This window comes from Mya arenaria, chromosome 7 (assembly GCF_026914265.1).
Source record: "Mya arenaria isolate MELC-2E11 chromosome 7, ASM2691426v1".
NCBI lineage: Eukaryota > Metazoa > Mollusca > Bivalvia > Myida > Myidae > Mya > Mya arenaria.
Genome location: NC_069128.1, coordinates 56,013,511 through 56,026,813, shown reverse-complemented (window position 1 = coordinate 56,026,813; position 13,303 = coordinate 56,013,511). Strand labels below are relative to the sequence as shown.

General features: G+C 36.2%; 1 protein-coding gene across 1 annotated transcript; it reads left to right on the top strand.

Annotated features, from left to right (window-relative positions):
* Positions 1 to 4,345: 4,345 nt before the first annotated feature.
* LOC128240041 (uncharacterized) lies at positions 4,346 to 11,806 on the top strand. The gene is made up of 6 exons (XM_052956526.1): positions 4,346 to 4,409; positions 5,132 to 5,175; positions 7,079 to 7,224; positions 7,727 to 7,885; positions 11,221 to 11,267; positions 11,680 to 11,806. Exons 2-6 carry the CDS (start codon positions 5,132 to 5,134, stop codon positions 11,722 to 11,724), a joined length of 441 nt encoding a protein of 146 aa, XP_052812486.1. The 5' UTR covers positions 4,346 to 4,409; the 3' UTR covers positions 11,725 to 11,806.
* Positions 11,807 to 13,303: the final 1,497 nt, after the last annotated feature.

The following is a 13,303-nucleotide window of genomic DNA, read 5'->3' as shown; positions in this document are numbered from 1 at the left end:
TCGTTAATACCATGATTATTATTTTTTACATACTACTTCTGCTGATGTTACCACGGCGTATCACTGTACACCGGATTGATGTAACCACGACGTATCACCGTATCACCGTACACCTGATATAAAAGCCCTAGCAAGACCTAAACAACGCAATATGACAATATTTATGTATCACGGTAGATCACCGTACACCGGATATAGCAGCCCTTGTGACCCTTTAACAAAGCAATATGGTAATATTTATGTATCAAGGTGTGTCACTGTGCACCAGATATATTAGCCCTAGCGTGACTTAAACAACTCAATATGGCAATATTTATGTATCTCGGCGTATCACAGTACATCAGATATAATAGCCCTATCGAGACGTAAAAAAATGCTTTTATCACAGGGACGGCAGAGGTTTGACCTGTTTTTGTTAAAAATAAAACTAAGATTGACACAGTGAAGTATCATTTTATTGAGGATAGACATGTCCAGGTCTCTGGTTTATCACTAGTGCTAGTAAATATAACAGGTGTTTCTACTCTGTATTGTATCGTTAAAGGGACTAAACACCAGATGGTTCAACAATCGGCAAATACAGTATTTCCAGAAAACAATCCTAGAATTGGCAGTACTAGTTTGCATGAGGCTGGTAGTACATTATTTCACATGATTAAAATAGTATTTTGTCGCTTTCTCAGCTGAGTTTACTCGTTTAAAAATAGCGCATAATGGTTTCCACTTTATTGTTTTTATATTAAGCATTGAACGTCACGAGATTAGTACAGACACGTATACCGACGCTATTTTTTAAATTAACAGGAATTTACGTGGTAGACAAACCAAGTAAATTTCGCATTGGAAAAATACGCAACAACTACGAAAGATGTATGTGTCGTAAGCGATCTGATGCATCAATAATTAGGATTCAACGCGTTGTACACAACGATATCAATTTATGTAAGTTTTTGAGAATTTTCTTTTTTCTTACACTTGTATCATCTGGTGTCTAGTCCCTTTAATGGCGTAGAGTCTTTGCTTTATGGAAATAACTGACAGTGATAATGGTTTATGACCATTTGAGCGCCCAAGAACTCGTTTAAATCTTAAAGTGAATTCTAAATTTGTTGTCACTGACCCTGTCGAGGCAGTAAACAGAACATTTACCACATTCGGAACTCCTCCGCCATTTTTATTGAAAACAACCTCGGATGTATGCCGGTACATCAATAGAAGTAGTCCGTAAAAATTTGAATTATATTATAAGTTTAATGTAGTGTTTTAGATTGTATTTTTTGACCTAAGTTTAAATTGATTGCCAATGAAGTGAATACTTGGAAACATTATTAAGATTCCCAAGAGTTAGGTCATTGAGTTTAACTGCTATATTAATTTACTACGCGATCCACTTGCAGCGGACTTAGAAAGACCCGAGTTCTGACCATGTAAACCGTCCATATACATCCGAGAATGTTTTCTATAAAAATGGCCGAGGAGCTCCAAATGCATTTACCAATGGTGACATTTTGATGTTTGTGAAATTTGTTATCTTTTGACGTTGTGTGCCTTTCGTTTTGTTTAAATTGTTTGGCCTTGATCTGTGTGCGTTCAAACGTTTGGTTATACAGTCGAACCCCGTTGGCTCGAACTCGCTTGGCTCGATTTCGTAGTTGGCTCGAACTTAATGCAAATGACCGATTATTTTATACTGAAGGTAAACAATCTGCTTGGCTCGACTTTTCCGAGGCTCGAGGTATTTTCGCCGGTTACTGGGAGTTCGAGCCAACGAGATTCGACTGTAAAATATGCTAGTGAGATTTTTTTTCATCCCATTTATTTGATCAAAATATATCGCCATGGTTTGATGCATTTTGTATGCTGAACGACACGACGATGCAATGATAACGTTTATGAAATTTGACCCAGAAGAATTATAAGTTAGAATTACAGTTGTTGCACATCACGTATTTCCCACGATCACGTGGTAAGTTTTGAACTAAAATCAGCAATCGATTTCGGAAAAGTGTGTCAGCGACAAGTCCGTAGCTTATCCAAATTGCATACATATTATATATTAAAAAATATAGGTATGTTTATCAAGAATTGTCAGGTACCGCCTTGGAACGGTCAGTAAAATGTAAATTTACTGGGGGTTTAAACTAGTTTATGTGCACAAACCTCACTCTTATCCCAACAATCCTTAATAAAGATAAAACGCAAAAGGTAAATCTTATCAAAGTATGCATTAACTTGAGAAAACTTATCAATAAAACAAATAATAATAAACGTATAGGTAAACCCCAAGTACTTCTATGATTAGAGATCCCAACTCTATCTGCAGACGGAGGGATACAATTCAGAGCACCTAATGCAAAAAGTTTTCAAAGATATGATGCAGTCATTGTTTGAAACTATAAACATCCCACACAGTCTGCCTTATAAAATAAAAGGTTTAAAACTGTGTGATCATAGAGTTTCATAATAAAAAGCATCATTGTACTTAAACTGGGAACAAATAAGGAAAACATTATTACAAATAAAAGCGACATGTATTCGCTAATCTTTCCTTCCAAATGATTTGAAAATGTGAAATATTTGAAGAAAATGAAGTCACATAACAAAACACTCAGAGTCAGCCAAAAACGTGTTCGCCAAATACGGTTTTAAAGATAACATGAATTAGCAAAATCTTCATAAAAATCAAATCAAAACCAAATTATGCTTCAAACAGATATCACGTTTGTTTCCTATATCTGAATGACTTGACAATGGAAGTAAAAACAATTTATATACATAATTGACAATCTGAGTCGTCTGCTTCTTCCTGCCAATATGGTGGCATGCACAAATTTGGACTAGAACTTAGTAATATTTTCTTTGCAGTTTACTCAGAACTTAACTGTCTTGCGTTTTTCATACCCTATACGTGTCTTGCCTAATGTGTACTTGACAAATTGATTTCCAGTCTGACAAAAATACATAAATGTCATGCATGTTTCCATGCAAGAGAAAGCCTACACGTGTACATACATTTTCTCGAACAATGGACAAGCAGACTAATATATTTTAACGGAAAACGTTTGTGGAGCAACCTCGTATGAAATTAATGAAACAGTAATTTGCATAATTTTCTGTTAATATTCACCTTTAAAATTATTTTTCTCCAAAGGTTATACCTCAGACTGGTTAAGTCAGACTGAGTAAAATTACCGATGAAACATTTGCCACGTCTTTGGCCTGACATTGAATTTCCTTGAATTGCCTTGCTATTAATTTCTAGGTATTCCCCATTTCAATGCTTAGGGTTTCATCGTGTCAATTCATTGCTTTTTCAATGTTAATTCCTAGGTATTCCCCATGTCAATTCTTACGTTTTTCCAATGTCAATTATTAGGTTTTCCAATGTCAATGTCAATGGGTTTTTTATGTGAATTCCTGGGTATGCCTTATTGACTGTCTATAAGCAGTAGCCGAATGTTGATAATTATTATGTTGATAAATGATGTATTGATATTGGTGCAACTGGGTGTTGTCTTAAATGTCCGCTTCTTGTTTGTAAATATGAAAGGATTATAAGTATCTTCGATGACCGAGAGTGTAAGATAGGTTCATCCAAACCCGAGCATAGGGTGTTTTGCGGAAACGAGGTTTACCGAGTTTCCGCAGAACACCCTGCGCGGGGGTTGGGATGAACCTATCTTACACAAGTGGCTATGGTAGATTATTTTTCTCCCACCTCATTTAATCAAAATAAAGTAAACTTTTACTTTTTCGTTGGAACGTTTTTGTGCGAAGTTAAAATGAATGCGAATAGATGTGTGATAATTCGTGGTTGTCATGAATATGCGCGCACAGATTATGTTAATAGTCAAATCGGTCTTTAAATAGTTCTGAGTTGAGTGAAGCATTATTTCTTGAAAGGTGCGTGAAAACATTTGTTATGGTAACATTTAAAGCGAGAAATAATTAATTAACATTCTTTATATTGTTTCAAGACAAGGAGTCTATGATGCTACAGACGACAGTCTTCAACAAGACTTCCATATGGGTACTTGTTTTATCTTTGCCCGTGGGCAAAATAAGAATGTGTAGCAAAGTTTGAATTTTTGGATTTACTTATCTAAGGCGGGAGAAAGCAATTCATTGTATTAACAAGCAATATGAGAACTGTTTATATGTCATGTTTGCGATATGACACTACTGGATCAAACCGAATAAGCCGCCTATCTCTGACGTACATACGAATCGTCACAGTGACACAAGGTCAACATAAGGTGCAGTGACTCCACGTCAAATGGGGCCAACAAAGTGACGATTATGCCCTTGGCTGACCCATGTCTGCACGCGTGTTCAAGGGCCGGTAGTTGAGACAGAGATAAGGCATGCGCCATTATATCGTGACAGTTTAGATTTGGAAAGCCACTGAGGTAAACGTTTCTCCTTTCTTTGTGTTTTTCTTATTTAATGACTACATGTATTTCTTTTTTAATTATTATTGATAGAATCTATTGAAGAACTTGTTATTTATGTGTCAGTGCAGTGAATCACAAAAATCGGTACAATTACAGTGATACAATGCATTAATCTTTTTATTACAGCTCACATTTAGCATACATTTTTGCATGAAAACGAATATTACAATAAGAATATAAGTTCAAAGTTTAACACAATGTCTTAATCATATGTTATAAAAACAAAGAGTAACAGCACCAAGTTAAGTATGAAAGTAGTGCTTGTTTATTTCGCCTATATTTGTTAAAGTGACTCACTCATGGTTTGTAAAATGCACTTTTTTAATTACGATTTGATGTGGCAAATCATAATGAGGGTTAAACAAAAATACCAAAAGCTGGAACCCTTCAGCCAATGTTGATGTTTGCTCAGATATCGTCTTTGAAGACCGCAATTTCCATTAGCGTTTATTACGCGATTGAAAATTAATTACGGCTGTGCTGTTGATGAATTGAGTAAAACTGTAAAATCATTGATATCATATTTATCGCCTAAGTCATGTAATATGTTTTTCTTGCAATACCTTGTCTCGTAGGTTAACAAATATAGCCGAAATAAACATGTTCGCTTTCCTGTAGTCCGACTTAATACTAAACTGAGTCATTCATCACTTCATCAGAACCTCTCATGTTTTCAGATGAAATTACTACTAACGCTCTGCCTCCTTGGCGTCACCTTTGCGTAAGTTGGATTTGTATATTAAGTATACGGTGGTTCCCAAGTTCATAATTAATCCTTAAAGCTGCACTCTCACAGATTGGACGTTTTGACATTTTTTTATTTAATTTTATTGTCCTGAAACGTTTCAATGTTTGCGAAAATGCATTAAAACCAGCGAACAAGACTAAAGTCATATCTCAAACTCAGTCTCGATTTTTCGTCATATAAAAGGAATGATATTTTTCAAAATCCTGCTTGTTATGTACTTTTTTGAAAACTTAATTTCTAATAGAATGTTTTGATAAAAATATTTTGTCAATATTTCAAAAAAAATAATTCTAGAGCATAAAATCACTTGAGTATTTAATAACGAGTACAAAATTGTACTCAAACACATTTTTTACTGTATAATACGAGTGTAAATGGTTGTGGTGGTTTTTGCGAAAACTTATAATAAAATAATAAGGCTTTCACCCACGCTCATTATTTATTAGTAATGGCTGGTTAGTGTCACGTGAGCTATATATTCAAAGATGATTGGCTGAGGCAATAATTTATGCAGGAGCTAACTGCTGACATGGTAAGACACCACTAAGCTGATGTTTGAACAACGCCATAAATAATGTTAATATAAAATGTCATCTATAGGTAAGATACATTTCGATTTTTCGTTGAACGAGATCCCATTTGAAAACACGTTGTTTTTTTTCTGAATGAAATGAATTTGTTCATTTGTGGAAATCCGATGTTTTCCAGTTAAATGATTCGTTTGATTTTTATTGTGTCTTGAAGCTGCACTCTCACAGATTGAACGTGTTGACAACTTTTTTATTTTTTGTCTTGGAACAAGCCAATTTTTGCGAAAATCCATGGACACCAGTTATATGAGACTGCTGACAAAAATTATATCGCATATTTTTATATTTAAGTTCAAAAATTGATGTTTTATGCATTTTTCTTAAACCGTTAGTAACCGTCGTTAGAAACGGTTTAAGCCATAATACATTAACATTCGAACGGAAATATGAAAATCTATGATTTGATTTTTTTGTCAGAAATCATATATCATTGGTTTGCAGATATCTACGCAAATATTTGCTCTTTCCAAGACAAAAAATAAAAAAGTTGTAAAAACGGTGAGAGTGCAGCTTTAATGACTGATTGCTGATCCTAACGATCGCCAGCAATTTCGATAATCGATTTCATCTAGAACAGATGCATTTTGAAAAAAAAAACATGAAATATAAAGACAATACCACGTGCTTCGATATAAACTTTATAAATTGCACCAAATTTATATATTTGTAAACGCTTGTGATATATGGTATTTAATAAACAACTAATATGGAACTTTTCAGACAAATATATGGTTGTCAAATAAGTGTTTCTTTGATAATTAATACGATAATTTCATAACTGTGTTATGTTTGTTGTCTTGTGACATTAATTGTGTTTCTCGTTAAGTGTTTGTTTTACTCTGGTCCTTGTCCTATCTTAAAGGGACTTGACACCAGATGGTCTAAAAGCCCAGGATTGTCAATGCGAACTAGTAGGAGGCCGCTATTATATCATATTGCATGATTAAAACAATAGTAGACGCAACAATCATGTTGCTGTATGTATTGCCTGAGCTTGTTAGATTATACCTGTTAATAAATATAGATAAATATACCGACGCTATTTTAAAACTTACTGGGATTTACTTAGTAGAAATATTCAATGTGTTGTACATAAGGATGTCAATTTTCCATAAAACGCTTGGCTACTGAGCTTGTTTCTGTAGTTTTTCATATAAATTTTGACAATTTTCATTTTTTCTTGCAATTGTATCATCTGGAGTCTAGTCCTTTGAACTAGATCTTGATTAACAATTATGGTGCTGGTCTTGTCCCGGTAGTTTCCCCTGTTATTGATCATCCCACAGTGCACAGCCAACGTGTGAGATACCCCATGGCCATGACCTCACGCAGCTAGTGGACGGCGGGTTCGCCAGGATGGACACACAGCCAAAGGACGATAAAGTGACCACACTGGAATATGATATGATCATCCAGTTTGACGACAAAAACAGTAAATCCTTAATTTGCTTATTAGTAGTCATTGGTTAATTAATTGATTGGTTAAGCCCTTTTGCGTATCTAAGAAAACAAGCTTTTTCATTCAGTTCCAGTCTTGTACGTTTGATTATATGGACAATAACCTTAAAACTTTATACACATGCATAGCAATGAGTCCGTATTTTTTTGTAAAATTTGACGTTTTAAGTTCTGTGTATGGTATGCTGCTATTAAATGCACATTTCATACCTTGATGTAGAATGTGTCAGACCTTCTTGAAAGAAACATATTTTATGCCAGTGAATAATGCAAAGTACGAAGACGAACAAATAAATGTTCTTTAAGTATGTGTTAGAGTTCATTTTGGCGATCTACAGAAAATGGAGCGAGAGCAACGAGACTGCAGCACATGCCTTGTATTGTGTTTTAAGAATATGGGTGAATCAGTAGAAATTGGAGTTTGCCTTATATTATAATGCAGACGGGTTCAATGAACATTTGTTTCTTTTTTTCAGACGATTCCTGCGTGTCGTTCGCTGAGTACCACAATCCCGAGACTCAGGCCCTCTATTTAGAGGTGAACCAGAAAATGTACCAGCACTTTAACCCGGATGGTGACGACTGCCTGGATGTCGACGAGATGAACGCTCAATTTGCCAAGATTGACAAGGACGGTAGGCTTATGTTGATGTACATAAAGATTGGCAAGGACGGTATGCTAATGTTGATGTGCATTAAGATTGGTAAGGATGGTAGGCTTATGTTGATGTGCTTTAAGATTGGTAAGGATGGTAGGCTCGTGTTGATGTGCTTTAAGATTGGTAAGGATGGTAGGCTTATGTTGATGTACATTAAGATTGGTAAGGACGGTAAGCTTATGTTGATGTACATTGAGATTGGTCAGGACGGTAGGCTTATGTTGATGTGCATTAGGATTGGCAAGGACTGTAGGCTTATATTGATGTGCATTAAGATTGGCAAGGACTGCAGGCGTATGTTGATGTACATTAAGATTGGCAAGGACAGTATGCTCGTGTTGATGTGCATTAAGATTGGCAAGGACTACAGGCGTATGTTGATGTGCATTAGGATTGGCAAGGAATGCAGGCGTATGTTGATGTACATTAAGATTGACAAGGACAGTAGGCTCGTGTTGATGTACATTAAGATTGGCAAGGACGGTAGGCTTATGTTGATATGCATTAAGATTGGCATGGACTGCAGGCGTATGTTGATGTGCATTAAGATTGGCATGGACTGCAGGCGTATGTTGATGTACATTAAGACTGGCATGGACTGCAGGCGTATGTTGATGTGCATTAAGATTGGCAAGGACGGTAGTCGTATGTTGATATGCATTAAGACTGGCAGGGAATGCAGGCGTATGTTGATGTGCATTAAGATTGGCAAGGACGGTAGGCTTATGTTGATATGCATTAAGACTGGCAGGGACTGCAGGCGTATGTTGATGTGCATTAAGATTGGCATGGACGGTAGTCGTATGTTGATATGCATTAAGACTGGCAGGGACTGCAGGCGTATGTTGATGTGCATTTAGATTGGCAAGGACGGTAGAATTATGTTGATGTTTATTAAGATTGTTTAGGAAAGTAGGTTTATGTTAATGTGCATTAAGATTGACAAGGACGGTAGGCTTATGTTGATGTGCATTAGGATTGGCAAGGACGGTAGACTAATGTTGATGTGCATTTAGATTGGCAAGGACAGTAGGCTTATGTTGATGTGCATTAAGATTGGAAAGGACGGTAGGCTTATGTTGATGTGCATTAAGATTGGCAAGGACGGTAGGCTTATGTTGATGTACATTAAGATTGGCAAGGACAGTATGCTCGGGTTGATATACATTAAGATTGGCAAGGACTGCAGGCGTATGTTGATGTGCATTAGGATTGGCAAGGACTGCAGGCGTATGTTGATGTACATTAAGATTGACAAGAACAGTAGGCTCGTGTTGATGTGCATTAAGATTGGCAAGGACAGTAGGCTTATGTTGATGTGCATTAAGATTGGTAAGGACGGTAGGCTTATGTTGATGTGCATTAAGATTGGAAAGGACGGTAGGCTTATGTTGATGTACATTAAGATTGGTAAGGACGGTAGGCTTATGTTGATGTGCATTAAGATTGGTGAGGACGGTAGGCTTATGTTGATGTGCATTAAGATTGGTAAGGACGGTAGGCTTATGTTGATGTGCATTAAGATTGGTAAGGACGGTAGGCTTATGTTGATGTGCATTAAGATTGGTAAGGACGGTAGGCTTATGTTGATGTACATAAAGATTGGCAAGGACGGTAGGCTCGTGTTGATGTGCATTAAGATTGGCAAGGACAGTAGGCTTATGTTGATGTACATTAAGATTGGCAAGGACGGTAGGCTTATGTTGATGTACATTAGGATTGGCAAGGACGGTAGGCTTATGTTGATGTACATTAAGATTGGCAAGGACGGTAGGCTCGTGTCGATTTGAATTAAGATTGGCAAGGACGGTAGGCTTATGTTGATGTACATTAAGATTGGCAAGGACAGGTGGCTTATGTTGATGTACATTAAGATTGGCAAGGACAGTAGGCTTATGTTGATGTACATTAAGATTGGCAAGGACGGTAGGCTTATGTTGATGTACATTAAGATTGGCAAGGACGGTAGGCTCGTGTTGATGTGCATTAAGATTGGCAAGGACGGTAGGCTTATGTTGATGTACATTAGGATTGGCAAGGACAGTAGGCTTATGGTGATGTACATTAAGATTGGCAAGGACGGTAGGCTTATGTTGATGTACATTAAGATTGGCAAGGACGGTAGGCTTATGTTGATGTACATTAAGATTGGCAAGGGCGGTAGGCTTATGTTGATGTACATTAGGATTGGCAAGGACGGTAGGCTTATGTTGATGTACATTAAGATTGGCAAGGACTGCAGGCGTATGTTGATGTACATTAAGATTGGCAAGGACAGCAGGCGTATGTTGATATGCATTAAGATTGGCAAGGACAGTAGGCTTATGTTGATGTACATTAAGATTGGCAAGGACAGTAGGCTTATGTTGATGTACATTAAGATTGGCAAGGACAGTAGGCTTATGTTGATGTACATTAAGATTGGCAAGGACAGTAGGCTTATGTTGATGTGCATTAAGATTGGCAAGGACAGTAGGCGTATGTTGATGTACATTAAGATTGGCAAGGACAGTAGGCTTATGTTGATGTACATTAAGATTGGCAAGGACAGTAGGCGTATGTTGATGTACATTAAGATTGGCAAGGACAGTAGGCGTATGTTGATATGCATTAAGACTGGCAAGGACGGTATAATATAGTATGGACATAATATAATAAAGTATGCAATGCACATAACGTAATAAAATGTATACATGATATAAAGATGTATCCGCATAATATAATAAAAACTGTCATAATATAAGTACAAAACCACAACATATAAAGATAAACTGACATAACATAACTATGTTTGTACACCATGTAAAGCACTTGGTACATACTGTTATAAGAAACAAACGCAATAGTAAAGTTTTTGGACTACGAAAGACAGTGCCGGCGTTCCATAGATATGTTTGTTTTAGTTGTTGTTTTTTTCTAAGGTTCTCCTTTTAGGGAGTTTTGATGCTATTGAAGAACATTATTGTAAAGATAATCTCGAGAAACTGTTTTATGGGGGTCTTGTAAAATCAAGCATAAAATGTAATAATGCTAATTGAAATGATAAATTTTTGTGCACAACAGTTATGCTTAAGATAATTGAGAAATATTTAATTGTTTTGTTGGTGCTATGTGTGGTAAAGTTGTTGACCTTGTAAGGTTATTGCACTCTTCGTTGTGTAGTATTTTTACGATTATTTGTTTTTATAGGTAGTAAATGCAATATTTTGATTTGTTAATGTTTTAATATATCGCATGTTTTTGTAAATGTTACACAACAGCTTTGAATGATTATATTTTAACATCAACTAACGTGTATATGATGTTTCCAGGAGACGGTCTTGTGGATAAACACGAATACGAGCAATACTACACGAACGTACGTATATAACTAGCGAATCTTATTGTATCATATGATGTAGTGTATCAAAATATTCATTTTGGGGCGGATCGGGGTATCCGACAATGGTATAATGGGCGAACAGTTCTATAACTACCGTGTAGATAAATTACAACACTATTCACATATGTAGTACTCTATTTATTGAACGCTGTCATTGACAACGTGTTGACAAACATACACGACACCGGCGACGCTCGTGATTGAAAGCGCTTGTGTTTAATATCATTGGCTCGGGTTGTTGGTACTTAAACTTACAGTAATCTTAAGTGTTTTAGTAAATGTCAATTCAGTGTGCAAACGTATAAAGACTGAGAGTGAACATGTATGTATAACTGTTGTTCTATATAGGGTTACCATGCATCGGAATATTGCATATATATTTTTTCAGTTGTTGAAGCATCTCTACCCCTGTCACGGCGGCGCTGGGAAGTAACTGCCTCTGTACGCGGCTAGCGCGACTATGGATTACCTTGTTGTATTTGATGAAAGATAAAATTAAAGTCATATATTAAGTACGCGATGCGCTTGTTATAAACTGATAAAATAGTCGTGTTTTAATGAATGAATCCGGTTTATCATAAAGTATTATTTTGTTCCTATTAATTTCTTGCGATCGATTCTGTCGACACTCGTTCCCAAACAACAAAATCATTCTTTTCGGCTTAAATGCATATGAATAAATAATAAAAGAGGAAAGTTAATCTGAATTATGGAAGAAGTTTCCAAAACCTTGAAATGACCTTGAACTTGACATTGAAGTGGCTTTGTGCTATATCCCAATTTGAATTCATTTGAATATTCACTCTTAGCTTGTAAAAGAATATAGCCATATTTCGAACATAATATTTTACTGAATCGGCATTTAATGGCGGCCATCATAAAGCCATCTTGGTTATTTGCTTTCACCTCGTGTCGTAAATTCGCATAATCTTCAGACGTTCATTTAAAAATAAAACTATTTTCCAGAGCAGAATGGTGCAGTGTTTTTACACATAAATTTGCCTTGTAACCCAGACTACGAATTCAAATTACGGTTATTAAATTTTCGAGCCTTTTTATACGGCCAGGCGAATACACGCCAAAGATTTCTGCCTCTTGGCACAAACTTGTTCTGAATGGCAAGTGGCAAATAGACGCTGGTTGCTGTTTTATATGGTCATAACTGCTGTTGTTGCTTTCGTAAATGATCATAACTATTGTTGGTATTGCAATGGATCATTTCTTCTGTTGTTGCTACCGTTGATGATCATTTCTTCTGTTGTTGCTACCGCTGATGATCATTTCTTCTAATGTTGCTACCGTTGATGATAATTTCTTCTGTTGTTTCTACCGTTGATGATAATTTCTTCTGTTGTTTCTACCGTTGGTGATCATTTCTTCTGTTGTTTCTACCGTTGATGATAATTTCTTCTGTTGTTTCTACGGTTGATGATAATTTCTTCTGTTGTTTCTACCGTTGGTGATCATTTCTTGTGTTGTTTCTACCGTTGATGATCATTTCTTCTGTTGTTGCTACCGTTGGTGATAATTTCTTCTGTTGTTGCTACCGCTGATGATCATTTCTTCTGTTGTTGCTACCGCTGATGATCATTTCTTCTGTTGTTGCTACCGTTGATTATCATTACTTCTGTTGTTTCTACCGTTGATGATAATTTCTTCTGTTGTTTCTACCGTTGGTGATCATTTCTTCTGTTGTTTCTACCGTTGATGATCATTTCTTCTGTTGTTGCTACCGCTGATGATCATTTCTTCTATTGTTGCTACCGCTGATGATCATTTCTTCTGTTGTTGCTACCGCTGATGATCATTTCTTCTGTTGTTGCTACCGTTGATGATCATTTCTTCTGTTGTTTCTACCGTTGATGATCATTTCTTCTGTTGTTTCTACCGTTGATGATCATTTCTTCTGTTGTTCATATTGCTGCTCAACACCGGATAATATATTTCACATCAAAAGTCAAAATTCAATTTCAAAGATAAAACAAATAGTTAGATTTTTTAATGAGCAAAAT

Coding starts and splice junctions, on each gene's coding strand:
- LOC128240041 (XM_052956526.1), top strand. CDS start 5,132: ATGAAATTACTACTAACGCTCTGCCTCCTTGGCGTCACCTTTGC. Junction 7,225..7,726: donor CCAGTTTGACGACAAAAACA/GTAAATCCTTAA, acceptor TCTTTTTTTCAG/ACGATTCCTGCGTGTCGTTC. Junction 7,886..11,220: donor TGCCAAGATTGACAAGGACG/GTAGGCTTATGT, acceptor TGATGTTTCCAG/GAGACGGTCTTGTGGATAAA.